The 22,625-nt window shown below is 42.3% G+C and overlaps 1 protein-coding gene across 2 annotated transcripts; it reads left to right on the forward strand.

The window, feature by feature from the left end:
• The first annotated feature begins 4,049 nt into the window (after window positions 1-4,049).
• On the forward strand, window positions 4,050-21,053 carry LOC310901332 (glycerol-3-phosphate dehydrogenase [NAD(+)], cytoplasmic-like). 2 transcript variants are annotated; one of them, XM_083840668.1, is made up of 9 exons: window positions 4,050-4,179; window positions 4,724-4,847; window positions 10,422-10,599; window positions 11,980-12,120; window positions 13,321-13,459; window positions 15,365-15,477; window positions 17,010-17,243; window positions 17,437-17,543; window positions 18,845-21,053. In XM_083840668.1, the coding sequence occupies exons 2-9, from the start codon at window positions 4,807-4,809 to the stop codon at window positions 18,939-18,941; spliced, it is 1,050 nt and encodes a 349-aa protein (XP_083696794.1). In that variant the 5' UTR covers window positions 4,050-4,179; window positions 4,724-4,806; the 3' UTR covers window positions 18,942-21,053. The 2 variants fall into 2 exon arrangements, with proteins under 2 accessions (XP_083696794.1, XP_083696793.1); XM_083840667.1 differs by lacking the exon at window positions 4,050-4,179 and adding an exon at window positions 4,310-4,331.
• The last annotated feature ends 1,572 nt before the right edge of the window (window positions 21,054-22,625 follow it).

Raw genomic sequence — 22,625 nt, forward strand, 5'->3', positions numbered from 1 at the left:
TTATCATGGTTTGCTTCTTGTTATCTCAGTCAAATGCTATTTCCAGGTGTATCATGATAACAAGATCAGTTTGGAAACCAAGCCAAAGCACTCAGTAATTTTGGTAGGTGAAGCTGTCCTTTGTAATCCGACTGCTCCATCACTATATATGTAAGATCTGCATATGGGAGACCGATACTGAGCTCTTCTTGCTACCAGTTGTCCTATTGTACCTGCATGCTCCTCTAATCAACTCTGCATCCACTTCATAATTTCCAGATGACATCCTTCCTTCTCATTGCTGCCCTGCTGCCTACAGAGTAGGTATATTTGGATTCAGGAAAGTCTCTGTAGGTCTGCTGTCTGGGGTTTGACGTCTATTTTGAAGACAATTAACAATAAGTTACCAGTACGGTTTTCCTTCCAGAAGATGCATTTTTCACTTCTGTTACAGTCCTGTAATATTTTACTATGCCTGAAAACCTTATCCATTGGATTGCAGGAAGACCTAAACGCTACAGACTGTTTACAACTGGCTTCTTGGTCCATTCTGCTTGGATTATGAAAATTGCTTGGAGTTGACTTTGATTTCTATACGGCTAAAATTCAGCCTAATTTTCTGCTAAGTACCTTTTTGGAGAACTTATTTAAGTGTGGGAAAAAATAATAATAATTAAAAAAAAATCTTGCTATCTAATCAAACCAGAAGGTGCAGCAGAGAACTCAACTGAATAGAATGAGTGGAGTAAAAACTTCACTGTTGATTTATTTTCTGTATCCCATGAACTGGTAAAGCCAGACTGCAAGAAATCCATGTGGAAGCTGGAAATGACTTGGACTGTGAGTTCTTAAGGACATAAACTGGCATTGTTTATTTGTATCCAACATCCTGAAGGAGCTACGCTGAGCTACAGGCTGGCTCTGTATAAATGGCTACTACTTAATACCTACAATTAATAGCAATTTTGCATGCAATAATCTAGTGTTTATATATACATTTTAAATTCTGCAAACCTTCCATTTAGAATATAATTCAGGGAAAACTTGTGCCAAAAATTTTTCCACTGGAAAACAAAGAGGCCCGTGTTATATTTGTAATTTTGATGCTAATGCCAGCCAGCAGGCTGTCTGCTTCAAGGCGTGGGCCAGGTGTGGTGCTTGCAGTTTGGGTAGAGGCAGAGTATTAGCTCGAGCTCCATATGCCCATCTAGGATGTGAACTGCAATGCAGACAGAGCAGAACATCTCAGAAAAATACAGAAAGCCTAGTTACGAAAAAAAAAAAAAAAAAGAATGATATACAGAGAAAACTATGCTTCAAACATCAACAGTTAAAGGTATAAACTCAGAGCTGCTCAAAATGGAAACAAATCAGAAGGAAGGAGATCAAGAGGAAAAGGCTTTTAGCTACATCACTATAAAGCAAAAAAAGGAAAAGGATCACCAGCAATGACAGCAGGGTAGAAAGCTGGATAGCTAGAAGCTAAAGGGATAATATGTTGCTTCAGTTTCCATAGGGAAGATAATGCAACCCCGGAAGGCAGAGGCAGCACTGTCAACAGGCTCCAGGGCATGGGTATGGAAATTGCTACATGTAACACCGCCACAAAACTCAAAGCTTCTCACCCTTCAGTTCTGAAGGCTGAATAATCGCTATCAGCAAAATCTATAGGCTGCTTAGCACAAAATCTATAGGCTTTTTAGCACACGGGCTGTAGGGCAAATGAGTAACAAAAGTCGTGGAGGGAAGGAGAAAATGGGTTAAAGTGCAAGATAGGCATGTTAAGTGCAGACCAACCCAATATCTTTCTTTGATAAGATAATTGCTTTTGTGGCCAAAGGAAAACTGGTAAAATCTTATCAGCTTGGACTTTGGTAAAACATTTGATTTGGTATTACTGGGAAACTTATTAGTTAAACTCAAGAAGATGAGGATTAACGTAAACACTATAAAATGCTGAAGGAATCTAGTACAGGGGTGAAAACTGCTGATGGTGCTGATAGCAAAGTTACAGGACTGGAGGAATCTGTCTTACTGAATAATGGCATTGTCAGCTTGGTGCAAAAAATGACAAGTGGGGTAATGAAGTTTGCTAACGACAAAGTTGGGAGACATTTTCAATAGAGAAGAAGTCTTACAGGGAGGACTATATGATTGCTGTGCCCTGGGAACAGACATGGGGTGAAATGTAACCATATAAAATGCAAGGACGTGCACTGAGAGACTAATAACCTAAATGTAAAAATTAAAATTCATCAGCTGTGAACAGAAGAGGAAAAGCCAATGCCCGATGTAGTTATTAAAATAATAAATGCAGGCTTACATGTAGCAAGGCGAGTATTTCCAGGAGAAATTAGTAAATACATACAAGGCACTGGGTGAAACTCCACTGAGGTTTTAGGGCATCATTCAGGTTATCAGTCCTCAGCAAGCCGGGGTTCATGCCGGAACAGGTACAGTGAAGTGTCACCTGAATAATCAGAGAAACAGCAAAGAGGTGATGAGAGGGCATGAGCTTAGCTGAATGAGTGCTGGGAAGGGATACAATTCCTCCCCGTAAACGTGTTTGGGGTGGGCAGAGAGGGAGGAAAAGCACCAGTGGGTACTGCGCTTTACCCTGCCCTCGGTTCGCTCCCCACAGGGCAGCCAGCCCCACATCTCCTCCCTCCCCACCTTCTGCCTGGTGCCTGCCGCGTTTGGCACTTCTCATTCACATCTGTAGGGATGTTAAAAGACCACATCACCCCCATAGAAAGAGCGCACCACTGACAGCAGGTCTGGTTTGTTTGTTTGTTTGTTTGCAGCAGCTGTTCGGCTGATGAAAACCCGTCGGCTTTGTGAACTCCGACTGTTGACATGTGCACAGCCTATTAGGTGCTGAAACAGACCAGGTGAGCGTGGGTGGGGGTGGCTTCGGGAGGGTTGTCTCTGTCCTCCCTACTAAGCGGACCAAGCTTTTATGTCTGCTATGTACTAATGACTCACACTTGAGAGCTCTCCTGGGCTTATGGGAAAAACAAACACTGTGCCTATGTCAGCAAGAACAGATCCTTCTTCTCGCCTGAGGAAACAAGTCATCAGCACAGTCAGTGCTACATGGCTCCAGGGCTCAAATCTGAGAAAGGACCCATTTCTTGTGGCAGTTCTGTGTCCCCGGTTAAAACTGCTCACCCGCTGTCAGTCTCACCCCTGGTCAGTGCAAACCCCACGTGAAGGTCTCATAAATCGATTGATCAAGAGGCTACTGAACTGATATAGCAGCATTTTGTAATTAAAAACTTGCGCTTTAATTTAGAGGAAACCATTACAGTTTGCAATACTCAAGTACTCCATAGACTAGGGACATCTTATGGGGAGGGACTCTTTATCAGGGAGTGTAGTGATAAGACAGAGAGTAACGGTTGGGTAGATTTAGATTAGATATTAAGAATAAATTACTGTGAGGGTGGTGAGGCACTGAACAGGCTGCCCAGAGAAGCTGTGGATGCCCCATCCCTGGAGGTGCTCAAGGCCAGGCTGGATGGGGCTTTGGGCAACCTGGGCTGGTGGGAGGTGTCCCTGCCCATGGCAGGGGGTTGGAATTAGATGGGCTTTAAGGTCCCTTCCAACCCAAACCATTCTGTAATTCTGTGATCTTCAGTTGCATGAATTAGATCCAGAAGACAGCGCTTTGGTGACTGTGTCCACACCCTAGGGGCTGAGGACCCACCAGGACTGAAGAGGTTATGACAAGCAGAGAAGTATCAGGAGGGTTGGTGGCTCCTCTTCACCTCCACATGAGATCTTCACAGGGAGGGGATAAGCTAAAGGGAGAAGAAAGCCACGAGGCACAGAGGAGCTATCCAGCCAGGGAAAGAGCTAACCATGGTGAACAGGCAGGAGAGTGGAGGAAGGTGCACCTAGAACCTCACAGAGCTCCCTGTCAGGCCCCACACGTGCCCAGGGTCCCAGCCTTACCTTCACCTTCAGGAGGCTGTACCCTCAGTGCATCGTTTTGTGGTATTTTCTGTGAGCCCCAGGCACGCTCCCCACCAGCAGGATGCACCAGGCAAGCAGCTGAGCTGCTGTAGCCGAGAGCAGCAGGCGGGCTGAGCTGATGCCTCCCTCCAAAACCACCCACAGGCTCTTCTCAAGCGCTGGCAGCCGGCCTGCCTCTCCAAACCCCTCGTCGCGGAGCCAGGCGCCGCCGAGTCGGGCCCGGTGGGTGCAGGGCACAGAGGCTTGGCAGGGTGGGAGCGTGGGGCTGGAGAAGGCAGCTCTTGGGCTTCAAAATGGGGGAGAAGGCTGCTTTGGAGAGGAGATGGGCTGCCGTGGAGGGCAGAGAGGAGACAATTTGCAGGGAGTGATGGATGGTTAGACCATGTAGGGAAAAAGAACGACGCTGTGCTTCGTCCTGAGGACTTTGATTTGCCGTGCCACCTCGGGAGCTGTGCTGTCGGCTGGGTTTGGCTCTGGGAACGCGCTCCAGGGCTTTGCGAGCCAGCCCCTGGCGTGAGGGACGAGCCCAAGGAGCCCCGCCGAGGGACCCAGCGAGGGACCCAGCGAGCTCCTCACCGAGCCTGGGGCCCTCCGGGTGCCCACCCGGGGTTGCCGCAGCCCAGGCTCGGGCTGAGGCGACCCTCGGGGCCGCCACTCCCCCTCGGGGCCGGGCAGAAAGGCCCGGCGGTGGGGCAGGAGAAGCCGGCGGGGCGCAGGGCCGGGCCGCGGCCCTGGCAGGCTGCCTGACGCCCGTCTTCTCCCGCAGGGGCCGGGCCGGGGGCGGTGCTGGCAGCCGGGCCGGGCCGTGCCGTGCCGAGCCGAACCGAGCCGAGCCGCGGGCACAGCAGCATGTCGCCGCTCCGCGTCTGCATCGTGGGCTCGGGGAACTGGTGAGTGCCGCAGCGCGGGGCGCCGCGCAGGGGACCCCCCCTTCCTTCCTTCCTTCCTACCTTTCTCCCTTTATCTATCGCCTTTTTTTCTTCCCTTTTCCCGTTCCTTCCTTGCCCTCCTCCCCACCGCACCTGCACCGCCGGAGCCGGGCAGGGTGCCCCCTCGGTGCCCGGGGGTCCCGGGGGCTCCGCAACAGGTGCCCGGCGGGTCCCGGGGGGCTCCGGGCTCGGCGAAAGATCTCCATGGTCCTGAAACCCGGCCCTGCCCGGTGGTGTCCCGGCTGAACCTCGTCCCTCCCCCGCTCCGCTAAACACAATAACCCCGGGGAAATAGAAGATTTGGAGCCAGGGCAAAAGCTCCTCTTGCTTTGGGGCTGGGGGTCTCTTTGTTTTGTAAGCTAAATGGGAATTGTCGGGATGCTCGCATCCAGTAAATGCCAGTAACAAAGAGATGCCCGAGCCAATGAGAACTGCAAAAACATGAGGCTTCGACTTGATTTCAGTAAGTGTATAAAGCATTCCCAGCCTGGCACCAGGACAGCGAGATCCCAGAGAGGACCCGAGCTGTGCCTCTGTGGTTGTGTTTGTCTGTGGCAGAGCCCAGGCACTCCACATACAAGCATGGAGCAGCGAGCAGAGCGGTGATGCTGTTCGTACTCCTTTGAAAGAACCAGGACACAGGTTTCATTTAAAACCATGACTTAAATGTAGCCTTCATTTCTGTCATCTTCAGCGTGTCGTTTTGCATCTTGGAGGAGACACAGCCTTGTAAAAGCATTGAGTCCCCAGCTTATCCCTGCCCCCATTTATAAGAATATACCTGCTACTGCTCGGTTCTTTCTAGCCTGGACAAAAACACTGCTTGCAAAAGCTCCTTGGCTCTGGCAGACTCACCGAAGTCAGTAACCCTGTCTGAATGGACTTCGCATCTTACAGTTTATATAACCTAAGCCCAAACAAACCAAACAACATGTATATGCATGTGCTTGTGATTAGCAAACCCAGCCTCCAGGTAGTTCTTTGATTGTTTTTGTACAAGGAGGGCAAGTTCTTTAAGATTTTTTAAATACCTGACAGCTAATTGGAAGCAAATACCAAAAAAGTCAATAGGTGAGGGAGTGGTTGGTCGTGAGCTGCTGAGAACACAGCGTAGTTACAGTGCGGCTCTGGACCCTCCTGCCTGGTAAAATCAGCCCACGGCTTTTTGAGTCCCTACATGCATGACATGCTTCCAGATCACAGGTTCCCCGTGCACGACATCTCTAACATATGGTCTTTCACAAACAACCGTACAGCTAGGCCTTCTCTGGGAACCCACCATCGCACAGCTGGCTCACTGCAGCATCCCCTTCCTTGGCCCTCACGGACCCATCACTCCTGCACCCTGCTTCCCTGACTGCCGCTGTTCCCAAGTCATTCCAGCGCTTGCTTCCCTCCCTTGCCACACTCCTCCTCCTCGCCTTAAACACAGCCTGCATGAGCTGCTTGTTATTGCTTCCAAGCCCCCCAAGAGCCATGGCTGAACATCCAGGAGTCAGCTTTTACCTTTGATCAGCCAACAATTAAAGACTTAGTTACTCTCTTGCTCTCATCCTCAAGCAAGCATCTCACGCCTTTTCCCAAGCTGTTCTCTTTCCATAAAACATTCTCAAAAGCCAGTTGGTTGGTTTTCTTTTTTTTTCTTTTTTTTCACAATGTGTATCTACAAAACTGAAAAGAGCTATGCCATGGAGATACTGAGACCCCAGCCCAGCAAATTGCTTAGTACTATGCTTACTTGTACTACCTGTCTGCCTGGGTTCATCTCTTACTTCCTACCGTACGGACAGACTGTAAAATCTCTGTGAAGTAGATAAATGTTGTTCTCTAGTGTTTAAATTACATCTATGCATAGCCCCTATGGCAGTACAGGTAATCTTAGCACAACACAGAAATATGTTTTTCTTTGGCAAACATTGTCTCCTTATATTCCTCCCGAATATTTGTGCGACAGCTCAGATAACTGCACGTGAGGCTTTCCTGCAGCTCAGAAACATGGCCAACATGTGACACAACATTTTGCAATAGCTAATGTCAGCTGCAGAAGTTCAGCAGGTCACACTGGCTTACTAAGTCAACACTGTCAGGAAACTCATGACTGATGTGGTTAAGTAAAGCAAGTGCTATGTTACATCTTGTAGTTGTCAGCCAGGTACAGGAGGCTTTGCGTTTGTTAATCACGGTTCAGTTATCTGTTTTTAAAAATACAGGTTTATTTCACTGCCTGACCCTTCAGAACCCAAAAGCTCTTCCAATCTAATTATATTCATTTGGACTCTCCTCAGTGAAGATTCAGCTTGAACTAGGCATATGTCCTTACCCTGCACAGATGGCCAGGCTTTTTACTGAGGTGCATGGAAGGAAAATGAGTCAATGGCCACAAATTGAACTGGGGAGGTTCCAAATGGATATACAGGGGGGGAAATCTATGAGGATGATAAAGCAGTGGGACAGGCTGCCCAGAGAGGAGCTGGTCCTTGGGGAGTTTTCAAGACTCAAGTGAACAAAGCCCTGAGCAAACTGATCTGAATTCAGTGTTGTTCCCGCTTTGGAGACCTCTCGGGGTCCATTACAACCTAAGCAATTAAAAAAAAAAAAAGAAAGAAAAAAAAAAGAGGTGGTTGGCTAAGAGAGTCTGAAGGAAGATATGATCCTCATCAAGTATCTGAAGGAGAGAAACAATATCCTTCCCTCTTAGAACAGAAATTCTTAAACTGCAGTAAGATTTAGGTTAGATGTAAGGACAATCTTGCTAACGCTAAGGATAAGGATAGTAAAGCCCTAGGAGGCTGCTCAGGGAAGGGAAGGTAGCGGCTGTAGCTGAGGTCTGTAAGGCCTCCTTGGAACAGCTCCTGTTAGGAATGGCATGAGTACATTTCCTATGCAAGATGCAGTTGAAAGGGATTAGCTGGTTTCATGGGGTCTCTCAGCTCTGTTTTTCACCAGTTCCAACGTGTGTCACAGATACCTTCATATTTGCATATAAAAAATAATGGGTCTTATTTAAATTATTCTTCATCAAAAAAAAAAACCCATTGTATCAATAAGAAATTTCCAAATAAGAGAGCTTTTTTTCTTAGCAATATGTAAATCACTTCCACCATGATTGAATGTAATTGGAGAAGAATAATGATTGGCAGTTTTCACTTACTTTTAAAAACGATCTAAGTAGAGTTCTCAGCTATCTATTAATCTTCACCAAAGAGTTTTGAAGAAATAAAATAGAATGTCAGTCTTCATGTGTGTGTGTCCTTGGTTTTGTTTGCATAAGCAGAGCTTCTCTGCCAAGCCTGTGAAGTCTACTGAGCACTGGCTTCACAGACAAAGCAATTCTTCTTTCCAAGGCTGATTAGTGGTGACTGTAAATTTTAAATGGCCCAAATGAAACAGTGCGTCAGTTTTTGAACTGTTTAATTGTTTCATGGAGAGAGATTTTCCCTGATGACCAGTGGATGCCATTTAAACATTACACCTTGTCTCCCCAAGATTCCCAGAGAAACCAATCAAAAACATGGTGATTTGTGAAGCTAGCTTTATGCCTGAGATACCTTCATGGGTATCTTGTCAGTGGGAGAATACTTGGGCGGAAACATCCAAGCACATTGGTAATGACAGCTCTGCAGGAAGGTAAGCTTTATCTACTGAAAGCTGCAAGTCCCAGTCAGGATTTCAGAAGTTAGAGCTGGAACCTGCATCTTTCAACAGAAGACCACAAAAATTTGGTACAGTCACAGGCCCCCCCCAACTACCCCCCCCCCAAGAAGTCACCTTGATGCACATTCTGTACATCTTCTAAACATTTCTATATTGCAGTCTTTTTAGGTTTGTCTTCAGCTTTTCAGAGTGAAAGAGAATGTTGGGGCTCCACTGGGGCTTTCAAAAAGTTCTAGTCTAAGGAAAGAAAGAAAAATGGAGAGGTGATACTGGGTGTAAGCAGGGAAAGTTATTACCGTTTTGTAGATAAGAAGCAGGTAAAAATCACCTCTCACTAAAGAAGGCTACAACACAACCTAGAAAATGAATTTAGATCTCAAGTCTTAGTGTTTATGTGTAAAAATAACTTTTCTTATTAATACATACTTATGATGGTGAGCCACAATTCCTCTTCAGTTCAGGCCTTGATTGTGCTCGCTGTTGGAGAACAGGGGAAGAGAACCAGAACATAAGAAATTTTACGGATAATACGAACATATGATGTAATTATACGCCTTTCTTTCAAAAAAAATAATAAAGGTTTGCCCTGGAAATATTTACGTACATATTTTACACTCACAAAGGACCAGAACAAATTATCCCCCCTTTTTGTTTTTCTTTTTAATTTGAAAGAACGCATTACAGCAGCTCAGGATATAGCATGCAGTCAACACTGGGAAACTGAAAATTGATCTCAGTAGGGTTTCTTTATAGTTAAAGATTAAGATGAAGCCCTTATTCTTTTATTATTTATTGAGCAATTAGCCTTGTGCAAGCCTGTTACATCAAAAATCAAGTTGAGCCAAGGAAAGCCAGTTACAACATGGCTTCCCTTTGAACCATTCACAGCACAGACCTGACTGGACTTCGTCTTGGATGTACTTAAGACTTTTATCAGTTACAGAAAGCAACTAAATCCTGTTCATGCTCCTAATTGCAGGTATATCACAAGTGAGTCAGAGGACAAGAATGTCATAACTGGAACCCCTCTTTCAGTTATGTTAGCAAAATAGCCAGTACTTTAAAGTAGTATTAAAGCAAAAAGAAGAGGAAAAATAAAAATCACCCTTTCCTACCCCAAAATAATTTAAAGGGCATCAAGCAACATTCTCAGTATTTTTTGCAGATTTTTAATTTTCTCTTGCTAAGAGAATAAGTGAAAGTTCACAAGGCAGCAGTGCTGGATGGGGTAATAAAATTATTGCCTAAACCAAGATAAAAAATGCTCAGCACGACCACGAGTAAACCGGATGGTTCAAATATCTTCAGATATTCTGGATCTTGTTACGCTGATAATTAGAATCACATCTAAAGAGAAATCACCAGGGTGATTTTTTTTCTGAAGATAATTTCTTAGTTTTTATATCTTACATAAAATCCTTATTGCAACTGTTTGGCTATTGGTAGGAACTTGGCATGCATCTATTTTAGATGAGATGCACAAAGACTGGCACAGTGAGATCATTCAGGAGTACTTCACTACCTGGATTATTTCGGAGTTGGTTTTCAGAAAAAGAAAATCTCAGGAGCAAGAGATATTCAATTAGCCCCAGAGAGTATATTTTTAGCGCTGTTGATGGTATATCACACTTCCACTCTGTAATCTTTCTTATGACTCCAGATTCCTTATTAATGTTTTCTCTAGTTCTACTTTTTGTGATTTTAAACTATTTTTTTGTTTTGTTTGATGGAGGGTAATGGATACAGCTTTCTGATAAATTTAGAAGCAGATGAAGCTTTGTAGCACAGGCTTTTTATGAGTTATTATGTTGAAAGTAACTTGTGTTTCCAGTTGGCAATGAAAGTTTGTTTCCTATCAGTTATATCTTTCTTTTTAAAAAGGGGATCAGCCATAGCAAGAATCATTGGCAAAAATGTCCAGAAGTCCAACAGATTCGATCCCACTGTCAAGATGTGGGTATTTGAAGAGATTATCAATGGAAGAAAACTCTCAGAAATAATCAACCAGGAACATGAAAATGTTAAGTATCTTCCTGGATACAAGATACCTAAAAATGTGGTAAGTTGGAAAAAAAAATCACTGATTTTATTTATTTTAATTTTTGATAAGGAAGGCAACAAGTGGCAATCTTTAAACTAGGAAGTAGTTCACCACCTTGTTGTGGTTTGCCACCTAACTCACTCCAGTATTTTAAGTATGAAATATAACTTACTTCTGGGACTTCTGCTCCTCTCTTGTCACGCAATTTCAAACAGCCAACTGTGTCGAATACTGATACATAATATGCCATCCTCCTCCCCAGCATAAATCAGCATATCTCTGCTTGCTATTTCTAGAGCTGCGTATACACAGAGCAGAGAGATTTTTAAGCCCACAGCATCTTCTGGATAAAGAGGGAAAGCTACTGCTCTCCCTTCTTCTAAAAAAGGGAATCAACAGCATGGCTAACAAGGAGATGAACAGTGAGCTAATGGTTTTTGGGTGATGTCAGGATAGCAACACGTTACTAAATAACGCTGCAAGTTCCACCAAAATATAAGGTATTTAATTTTCATATACATTTGAAATACCAAATTATACCTCACTATTTAATCAGCTTAGATCATTTAGAGCTATTGAAGCAAACAAAGGGAGGCTTTTTGGCTGTTCAAGATTTTGCCAAACGACAGAGCTCTGCAAATTAAAGAAAGTAGCACTGCATTTCTAGAATAGCCGTAGTTGTAAAAGGAAGTTAAGATGCTGCACGTGGTGGGTCTCCTTACTTGGAGAGTGGTTATATATAGAACCACATTTAGTGCTGGGATTGCAGTTTTGCACTCCCATGGTTTGAACTTGGCATGCAGCTCTCCTGGGTTCAAACTGAATTGCTGTTGTTATTTTCACAGTCCTGTAACAAACAGATCAACAAGCTTGTTTTCATCATTTGAGAGCAGCTTCATCCTATCTATAACAAAGCCTCTGAGACTTTACCAGCAGAAATCAGCTGGTTGCAGTAAGCCCAGAGGGAGGGCCCCTCACATCTTCAGCTCCAACTGAGGAAAAAAAAAATATTTTTCCTCATATTGTTTCTCTACGTTTTGGAGAGACGGAAATGCTGTCTGTACAGTGCTATGGGCGCGGTCCGCTGTCCTGGCCTCACTTTGCCATTTTCCTTTAGAAACAGCCTTGCTGGTAGCAGTACTGATTCTTCTGCGGGGAATCACACTTGCTCTAAGGCTGAGACTAAGGGCAATATTTTCTCTGATTTTAATAGCAAACTTAAATGCAGCTGCTGTTTCCTTTGTAACCTGGCTTTAATTGTTCTGAGTCACACTAGCATTTAGAGGAAGCTACAGCTTGCTGGTTATTAAGAATGTTGCAGGAATGGTGCTATCCTGCAAGGTGTGAGAACTGTTGCCTGGTGTGAGCGGCTCATTTCCATTGTTACGCTTGTCCCAGGTGGCTGTACCAGACGTGGCTGAAGCAGCAAATGGGGCAGACATCTTAGTATTTGTTCTACCACATCAATTCATCGGGCGAGTTTGTGAACAGATTGCAGACCAGATAAAACCTGGAACATTTGGGATTTCACTGATCAAGGTAAGTTGTCCTCTCCACAAGAATCAATGTGTAAAGAGTAAATAAATATGTTCAACTTAAGGATAGGAACTCCAGCCCTCGCTGCATGCTCTGGGTAAGTATGAGCATTTCTTTCTGCAAGAGTTAAAGCCTCCAAGCCTCAGATAGTCCTTCTGCCATTCATGTGACCAGAGGGGAAGGGATTGGGCAACCCCACTGGGTTAAGAGTAACCATTTTTGTCACCCATCTTTAGCCTGGATCAGTTCCCACTTGGACCAGCACAGAGGTGAAAATGCACAGAGTGAGGGCTGCATAAACTGGCACGGCTGCCAGAAAACATATTCTGACTACAGCCTCAGTTAACTCTTACCTGGACAGAGCACTGGGCCTGAGCACCTGTCCTGAGTACATGCAAAGCTGTTCATGGCAACATTAAAACTGCACCATAACATTAACAATTTTGCAGAACTGAAGCAATTTCATTGTGTAATGAGACGAGTAATCTGTTTTTAAAGGTTAGAGGTGCCAGGTTATCATAACTTTAAAAGGAATTAATATTTTAAGAGAATCTCAAACTAAAAGCTAGAGGCAAAGTGTAGCAATATAGTCTACTGCTTCTCTGTTGATTGTGTTACAGGAAACATCCCATTTAAAATAGGAATGAAGGAAATTTAATTCAAGTTTTCAGACTGGAATATTGGATCCTCTTCCCCCTCCCCCCCCCCCCCAAAATTATATCTTGCATGCAGCAGTACGCAGAGGAAGGGAGGGGAAAGGAAGGAAATTCATGGAAATTTACTTCTTTCTTAAGCTCCAAAAACACAGTGACAGTTCAGTATAACCTTTAATACCAAGGAAGCACTCAGATTAATACTTAAGATCTTGCTAAAAAGCCACTGCTTGTAAGCTTAATTTAAAAGTATGGTTCTGTACTACAGGTGCTTAACACAAAGGAAAAATACAGCTTAAAGAAAACCACCCTCAAGGCAGTAGCATTGGATGTGAGGCCTATGGCAGGGTTAACTCAACTGCACCTTCTCCCTGAACTTTACTTGAGTTTGCAGAGCATTTGTACTAATGGCTAACGCTAGTGAATATAACACCTGGATTCTTCCAATTAAAACCAGGGAGAGCTGCAGGCAATAGGACACCTGCGTTACCAGTGCTTTGCTGCTGTTATTTTCCTATTCTAACAACTTTGACTATCGTCTTTTATTCAGGGGATTGATGAGGGTCCTGAAGGCCTGAAGCTCATATCTGACCTCATTCGAGAGAGACTGAAAATAGAAATCAGCGTGCTTATGGGGGCCAACATAGCCAAAGAAGTGGCTGATGAAAAGTTCTGTGAAACCACCATTGGTAACTATTGCAAAGGGCAAATTATAGCTGCTATCTTCAGTTTGACTTCACCTGTGGCTGGGAAACACGATAGTGTTCTAGAGGCAGCAGTGGAACCACACTGCACGCTGAACTCATTCAAGGAGACAGCACAACTTCCAGGGAGTTTGGTGCTGGCATGGTCAGATTGAAAATGAGAGCAGATTTCAGTACTGAGAACTGTTCGCTCATTTCATCCATTAAAAAAATTACAGCTTAATCCTATTCCTGTAGGAGTTATCAAAAGCCACCTGTCTGCAAAACCCAATGCTGAGTAACTAGGCAGTGATACACTATGTAGTTTAGCTAGAAACGCATAATCAGGAGCTACCTATGTGCTCACACCCCCTGAAGTGTATTTCTCCATCTTCAAATTTCCTTGTTTAAAAAAGCAGCAGTAACATTCTGTTCCTCCCTCTCATTCGGGCTGCTTGCCAAGGCACAGCCTCAGATGCTCCCGGAACTGGGTCTGACCTGACTTGGAAAGTTCGGCCAGCAGCTTTTAAAATCCACTTGATTTTTGACTTGCTTTTTGAAGTCAGCAGATATTAAAGTTACATTCTTCAATAGCTAGCGAAGATAAAAGTTGTTATTGCAGTACTGTTCTATTGCCATGCAGAGGTTATAGTGATAGTGAAAACCGTACCAGCTGGGTATTTGTTGCCTGCAAAGAAACTAGACATGAATAGGACTAGACATGGTTAGGGGAGTTGAGCAATATTCATTTTCTTGGGGATGGTTCAATTTCTGCTGGCCCAGTTTTAAGCCATGCCATGATGATGGCTGTGGAAAGAGGCCTGCTTGCCCCTAGGCTTGTGGGGCCTCAAAGTGTTTCTGCTTTTGGAAAGCCACATAGCCCAGAAACAGTCACCTCAAAGAAAGCCCCTACCATCAGTTATTTTTAAAGGATGAGAAACAAACACAAAGTTTCTCATGAGGTGGGGCAGAAACCCCACAGCCACCACACTGGTGTTACCCCAGAACCCCTCCAGGAGCAACAACCGGAAAATGCTAGAGCCTCACTGCTGAGCTCTCTCTGAAAGAAACAAAACTGCCTCACATAAAAACAAAGTGAAACTCCATTCAAAAATCTTTGCCTGTTGGCCAAGGGCTCTTTGGATAAAGTCAACCTAAACCACTTCATCAAGGGCTTTCTACCCTTCCTCTCACTACCTAGGGCTTGCGCTGTAATGACATGATACATGACCTTAGTAAAATTGGTAACAAAATTGCTCCAGCAGAGCAAACGTTCAACTTCATTATCTGTGGATCTCCTTGTAACTGGGAATTAATTTGGCATTAATCATTTTCACCCCACAATAATACTTAGCAATTACAGCTTTTTACATTTTCAAAGGAACAATTATACTGGGGTGCTGTACAAAGCAATCTGTAAATATTATCCTGTTAAACGTGCAGTAGGGTGGTGCACGGATTGCGGTGACCAGCTCATGCTCACAGCGCAGAGTCACAGGAGCCCCTGGCTCAGCGGACCATGGCTCCAGGGCAGGGCAGGGCGAGTTGAAGGCAGGTTGGAGCAAAAACCCTGAGGAGTCTCATTTTTAATTAGGTCCCTCTCAGTTTAATCACTTGCAAGGTTTGTGGTTATACAAGCTTCCTCAGGCAGACATCTCTGCTAGGGGCTGTCTACTTTTACGCTCTTCAAAGCATTAGTAAGCAATACTCAGTCCGTGCACCAGGACTTGTATATATTTGTATATACTTGTATATATTTACCCTGGCTTCCAGCAGCAGTGTTATTTCCAGTTACTGGGACCACAAAACCTAAGTGGTCCCTGGGACCTTACTTCAGGTTTCAGTTAGTTGTGCATACTGATGTCACTCAAACATTACAAATGCTCTAACTTTCATCTTTCCTTCCCGCAGGGTGCAAAAATGAAAACCAAGGGCAGATCTTTAAAGAATTAATGCAGACCCCCAATTTCAGGATTACCGTGGTGCCTGATGTTGATACAGTGGAGATCTGTGGAGCCTTAAAAGTCAGTGATTTCAAACTATTTCGTTTTCATTAGGGCTAAATTCTACCCTCACCTGAGTCTTCTGTAAGCCACGTGGTCTAGTATTAGTCCGACCACTGTAGGATTGAGTGAGCACAGACAAAACGCGTAGTTCACAGGCCAGCTTTCCAATCTGGAAAAAAAAAAAAGGCAAAATTTACTTAGAGATATAATTGGTGGCAAAACATTTCAAAATAGCTGTATTTTAATTTACCGGTCACCTCTGCTTCTGAGGGCAGAATTTAGTCCCCTATATTTTCTTGTTTTACATTGTACACGCATGGAACAAAGTCTTTTACTATGTACAGTAATTCCAACTAATAACTTATTTTCACAGTTCAAGTAGCAACCCACTAGAAAGTTTGTGTCAGAAGCACCATTCAGTGTTGGAAGCACACCTGTACAGCATTCAGCCATATCCACATACAGATCCCAGACTACATCAAAAGAAATACCAAAATCATCAGGTTTCCATGGCAGGGGCACTTTAGTAAGATTTAGGTGTTGTTTTTCTTAAACATGTCGAAAGTGACTCCAGGCTACAATCTTTGTAGCTTGCATAAATTCAGCCATTTGTACTTTAACGATTCACCTTTCCTTGGAGGAGGGATTACCAGCTAGTGAAGAATGGGTCCTGTTTAACCCAGGTATGAACAAATTATTCACATAGGAATAACCAAAGATTTTGCTTTCAACTACAGACTGGAACTGGGAGTAGTAGAGGGCATAGAGAGGCGAGAAGTTGTTTCTGTTTTGTGGAAAACGTTTTTTCTCCCTGAAGTCGTTCCTTTTGCTAAAACAAACAAACAAAACAAACCTGCAGTGGGGCACATGCACGTCTGGGAGTAAATACTTCAATGGCAGTACTACTAACATGCAACTCAAATGAAATGAACTATGCTTCTTCAGGGACTGCAAACTGGGGGATGCGGAGGGACGCATGCAGGACAACTGCGAAGATGTTTAGGATCTCAAGACATTTGTTTAGATCTGTAGAAAAGGTCAATTCTACTGACCACTCTTGCAGGCAAAAACAAGGTTTCATCTATTACAGCATCAGTACATAGAACCAGTAACTGTTTAAGCTACAGACCAACAGAAAAAAGACAGAGGCATGTCTTCACTGAGAATGGTTTAAACAGTTAAAACAGAAAAGTCAGCGAGCTCCAGCTTGGAACTAGCAGAAAAACAAAACATTAATTGCATGCATGCTACATGATTGCAATGTTACAATATTAAACAAGCTGCTCTGTGTTTTGCCCACTGGAATAACTTTGTAAAGTGGATACTTTATAAAGGCTTTTAAAGTCTAGCAAATTTTCTTCAACTGGAATGAGATGCCTGCCTTCTTCATAACAAACCCATAGCCACTGCGAATTGAACCTGGGGCCTTATTCCAGTGAATCAAGTGCAGACAGATTGGTGGAATTTTCTTGAAGTTTCATGTACGTTGATGAATTGTATGTCTTATCTGACAGTTTCCTTTCGTTCTCTATCCACTAAACTGTTTTTAGAACATTGTAGCAGTAGGAGCTGGGTTCTGCGACGGACTGAATTTTGGTGATAACACAAAGGCAGCAGTTATACGTTTAGGCCTTATGGAAATGGTGGCCTTTGCCAAGATGTTCTGCAGGGGACCGGTATCAATAGCCACTTTTCTGGAAAGCTGTGGAGTTGCTGACCTGATCACTACCTGCTATGGAGGACGCAACAGAAAAGTAGCAGAAGCCTTTGCACGCACAGGAAAAGTAAGAAGGATTTTGAAATATTTTAAACTAAAAAAAATGAAACCCTGTGTTTTAAACTAAAAAAAGAAAAAGAAAAATCCTGTGTAATGATACAATCCGTTCATTACGATCATTAGCTTTTTACCTGCTCAGTAACTGCTGGTATTGCAGCAGTATTTCCTCTGATGCAAGTATTCAGTCTCCTCTCTTCTAGTCCATAGAGCAATTGGAGAATGAAATGCTGAATGGACAAAAACTACAAGGTCCTCAGACTTCGGCTGAAGTCTACAAGATTCTGAAACAGAGAAGTCTGCTCGATAAGTAAGTGCTTTGATTTAAAAAGACAAACAAGAAAAACACCTGACTCAACAGGCATCACCAAGAATTACGAGTGATTCATAAACACGAGTACCATTAAGGAGGTTAACTACCCTGTTATTTCCACAACTGGTTTCTACATCTCGGGCCACCATTAAACTTAGCAAGACTCCTCATTACCATGATCAGTAGAATGGGATGAAGGCAAAACGGTGTTAAAGAAACAAGCCACAGACATATAAGACACCAAAGAAGTCCAGGGGAGCTACCTAGATATCACTGGTCCGCCCTGAACAAGACTGATGCACACATACAGAGTAAGCTTGTGAACATGATCAAAGGGTCTCTCATTCTCAGTATGTCAGCGTTGCAGCAATACTGCTCTCGGTGCAAATATGAACTAAATCATCTCAGTATAAAATTCAGGAGTATGCTTACAATCAAAAAATTGTATACACATTGAATATATAATATGTGCTGATATCAATGCTCTAGTGCCACAAAAGAAGCTAGTGCTGAAATATAGAACTACTAGTAATTGTTTGGGAAGAGGGGTAATAAGATTATTCATAATTTGAAGCCTTTGTCTCAGGTTATACAAAGGAAAGATTAAACTTTCCCTCCATCTTGCAGCCTGTCCTATGTTAGTAATATAAAGAGGTCAAACACTGCTAAACAAATACTTAAAAAAATGTTAGAATATTAACAAATAAAGCAGAAGATAAAAAAAGCTTATTTTGACAGGATGTAAACCTATGTCAAAACTTAATCTAATGAGCATCCCTATAATTACTGTCAATTACAGACTCAGCTCCAAGTCATTCAGTGGTATCATTTATACCACATAATGATGGTAAGACAGCTTACAAGTATTAAAAAAAAAAAACACAACACCTTCAAGCCAAGAAAAGGAAATCATTAAGACATTTCCATTGTTTTGAGTCTTTTTTAGCCTTTCAGATATCAGTTATGAATACAAATAATATATGCATTCTGCGCACAGAAGGGAAAGGGATATATGCACTTCAAGATTTTTTCAGTAAATGAAAACACTGGATAACAATTTTGTCTCCAAAACAGATTTTCTCTGGTGTCACCCTCTCTGACCCCTCCCCCCTCAAATTGGCATTAAGCTCCTCTTTATTGTCCTAACTTCATTCCTACTGCTTTGTTTTTTTCATCTACAATTTACAGTCTTCCAGTCAATGTAAAACAACAACAACAAAGAACTATTTTTTTCCCCACTATAAACATAATGGATGTTTATGTAAAATTTAAAAGGTATTTTTACATGCTTCTTTTAGGTTTCCATTATTTACAACCGTCTACAAGATTTGCTACGAGGGTAGATCGATCCAAGATTTCATCTCATGTCTGCAAAACCACCCAGAACACACTTAGAAGTTTGCTCTCCTCATCTGGTTGTGCTCTCATCTTTTCAGGACTTCTATCCACTCCACAGCAAATAAAGTAGACAAATAGGTTGTGTGGCAATGCTTGCTGTAAAAGCAACACAGAATGTATTTCAGTATCCTCTTTCTGGGGGTGAAAATCTGCCTTTCAGCATTATATCCGAGAACAGGAATCGAATGTAAAAATGTAACAGACTTTGATTTGAGTTAGCAATTTAAGCATTTGCCTATGGTTACTTTCATGTTGATTTCAAACAGTGCCCATCGTAATTTTCATAACAGGAGTTAAATTAACGCACATGAACCTCAGCATTGTGCCTACTAATGCTAGTTAACAGAACAGCACAAGATGCCGAAAAGTTGAAGATCAAAAGAATTACAGATAAAAAAGTTCTTACAGCAGTAAGAGGCAGTCACATCGGCAAATATGGGTTTTCGTAAATCCCCCTCAAACACAAATAGTATAATGTTTTGTATTTTGTGACATTTAGTCCTTCCGTGACTTTATTTCAAAGTGTAAGCCACTTTGGAAAAATAGGTATTGTTACTGTGCTCAGACATACGCAAATGTTTAGCAGATGTATAAATAAAGCAGTTTAAGGGGTTCTGGTGGGAAAGGAAAGAAGGGCTTTTTAAAATTATTATTATTTAGGACACTAGGAATTTTCAGTAGTGATGTGACTTTCATCGTACTTACTGTATTCTGTTGAAACACAGGGAAAAAAAATGGAATAACCGTAAATACATTTATTTGAGCGTCAGGATTTCTGAGCAAGCATTATCCACTAGTATTTATACTAGCTGTGGGGAAAACTGAAGAAGAAATTGACAACTAGAATGCAGGCACAGCTCAGCTTGCATCTTGTATGACACTTATCTTGAGGATGTAAGAAGCAGCAGTGAAACACCCTCTGCATTACTTGACTTTTTATACGTACATGAAAATGACCGCTACAGACGCACAGAATTCCTATAAAATTGTATTTGAAACTTGGCTACACTTCAGCGCTACCAGGAAACTCCACTGGACTGACACCAGTGCAACTCCAAGCATCTTTCCACAGACTGCAACCAACAGACTAATTCCCCGATCCCGCTGTCGCTTAAGCAATTTATCTCACACACTGCACTCCTGAAGGGAGATACCTCTATCTACGTCTGAATTTCACACACAAACTGGTTCCTATATCAGTTTAATTTTGCTACCAATGGCATTCATTTTAGAAGCATAAAAGTTTTTAAGCCGTCTAACTATATTGGGTAATTTTACATACCTGATGTTTTTCAGAGTTAAAGCCATCTATGAAATAAACAGTGTCACATTTTCTAAGCTTGAATACCCTGTTGAAAATACTCATATTTAGAGAGAAGGCAAGCAAACAGGAAGAGTAAGCTACTTCTGTTTTATCTGATTTTCCAAAACAGCGTTTGTTTTTTTTAATCTCTCTGTATTCACTGACATATTTTAGAAAAAAAAAACTACATCATAAAATCCTCTCCTCTATATGTTAGGAGGAATGTTGTTGTCTTTCACATTTATCAGTTATATATATATATATATATATATGTATAAAAATATTACTTATAAAAATAAATAATTTTTAAAATCTCAGTCTTAAAGCTAGCAAAGCTAGCTCTGGTACCAGAAACAGTGGCTGTAGCATCCCTGATCTCTGAAGAGCAGCAAAGGTAGCCCATGGGAAGACTCAGCTGGAGGAACGGAACTGCCTGTTCATGGCTAATAGCTCAGGGCTCTGCAGGGCGATGGAAACATTCCTTTAGCTGAAATGGGAATCACGTGGCCAAATCCTTTATACAGAATTAGGGGAAAAAAAGAAAACAAAAGTCATGACCTTTAATTTCAAGTAAGAAAGCCAAATACGTAATTCTTAAATATCAAATATATCAGGATGGGATAGAGAATTCAGAAACCTCCTTGCTTCACAGGCAGGCTGAAATTCTCATAAGCGATTTATGAGCTAGTAGTAATACTGAACATTTTACGTTAAAGGTATCAACAGTTTAATAAAGTGGTCAGTAAACGCAGGCTTGATGTAATTTCATTTTCAAAATTCTCACAAAATAAATTACTGTTCTACTAGTGGTCTGTTATTGTGCTTATTCGTAGAGCTCAAAGAAAAGGACAAGAAGAGTCAGTTTTCTACAGGCATTTTTATTGATGAACATTTTTTTTCTTCTTTTGTATGACATACTTTTACACAGTAAAATAAGATGACTTTTACTTCATAAATAACAAAAATTAGCCCTTATATCTCAATCCAGTCAAAATCTAAGTAAAATAGTTTGTTCTGTATTTACATTCTGTACCAAAATAGGAAACACATATTCAAAGTCAGCCAGTTCTCTCAAAACAGTTGTTTTATCTCCAAGGTAAGCTTCACATTAAAAAGGCAACACTTGCACTTGGAAGCCTGATGGTGTAAGATCACATCACTTAATATACAAAATAGACCCCAGTCCCAGAGAGCGGTATGTGCAAGTGTTCACCCAAGCATTCAGCCAAGCAAAAGCTGGTTGTTAGATCTTGCAGGGGAAAGACATTGACCTGCTCGGCTGAAAGTCATTCATGGGAAACGTGGGGAAGAAAGGACGTACACATTCCTCTCTACTGAAAGCAGAAAGATTTGCAGGACAGGAAGATTTAAAAACAACTGGCCCTTGCAAGCAAGGGATTGTTGGTATGTCTGCTCTTAGGTGACATCAACCTTCCTAATTTACTAGAGCCCAAGAAAAATAATGAGTTGTGTTGCACCAGCAGTCAGCTAATGGGGGGGGGTCAAGGTTCTGTTTTGGTAATCGACCTATATCCGAGGCCTTAGAGTCTCCCAAGACCTCGTTTCAAAAAGAAATGAACTGCCTGCTTTTCTGTGTTATTTACTCACTGCATACTCCAGCCAAAAGCTATCCTTCCTCCTTGTAATTGTTTGAAACGCTAAAAAATTTTTTCTTAAGTGTGAATTGCCTTGACTTCTAATTGAAATATTAGAAACTTGAACTGCTGGCAGGGACAAAGAAGGCTGCAAGACTTAATTTACTTCCATAGGGAAACATGGAACATATTTTTACAACATTAAAGCAGTGGGCATGTTTTGGCTGCAGATAAACGATTTCTTTATTTCTTAGGGCAGCAAAAGTCCTGGGAATAATGCTAGCTAGCCTGGTGAAAACACAAAAGCTTATTTGGGCTTTATTTAAAAGATTTCACATGTAAGAGATTCAATATGATGGACTTGCCCCTGTGTGTTCAGGAAACTGAAAGTAGCTGCCTGCAAACTTTGTTTTTACTTAAATTTGGTAGTGACTTTTACTGGGGAAACTACACTTAAGGCTACACGAATGGTTGCTTTAAGCTACAATTTTAGCTGTGTTCTACACTCAAAAATGGCTTATGCTCCCTACTATGTTTATTTTGCTCTTAAAAACCCGAGACATGTTTTTACTTAATTCATCTTAAGACTTGGAAGTTCACAACAACGGGTTAGAAGCTTAACTGAAAGACAAACAGAACTGAGGTAGGCAGCTTTACCCGAACTCTTGTTTGACAGTCACCAGCTCATTCTCACCTGAAAGTGAACATGACACACTCCTTGGCAGTTCCACCAAGGCTACAGCTGCTAACTTACTGACAGAAGGTCACCCGCTGGATTTTGCC

The sequence above is a fragment of the Anser anser genome, assembly GCF_964211835.1.
Source record: "Anser anser genome assembly, chromosome: 6".
Taxonomy (NCBI): Eukaryota; Metazoa; Chordata; class Aves; order Anseriformes; family Anatidae; genus Anser; species Anser anser.

What these genes read in the sequence shown, in the direction of transcription:
- LOC310901332 (XM_083840667.1), top strand. An exon ending in ACAAGATACCTAAAAATGTG is followed by an intron (nt 10,600 to 11,979) that starts GTAAGTTGGAAA and finishes CGCTTGTCCCAG; the next exon opens with GTGGCTGTACCAGACGTGGC. An exon ending in TTGGGATTTCACTGATCAAG is followed by an intron (nt 12,121 to 13,320) that starts GTAAGTTGTCCT and finishes TCTTTTATTCAG; the next exon opens with GGGATTGATGAGGGTCCTGA.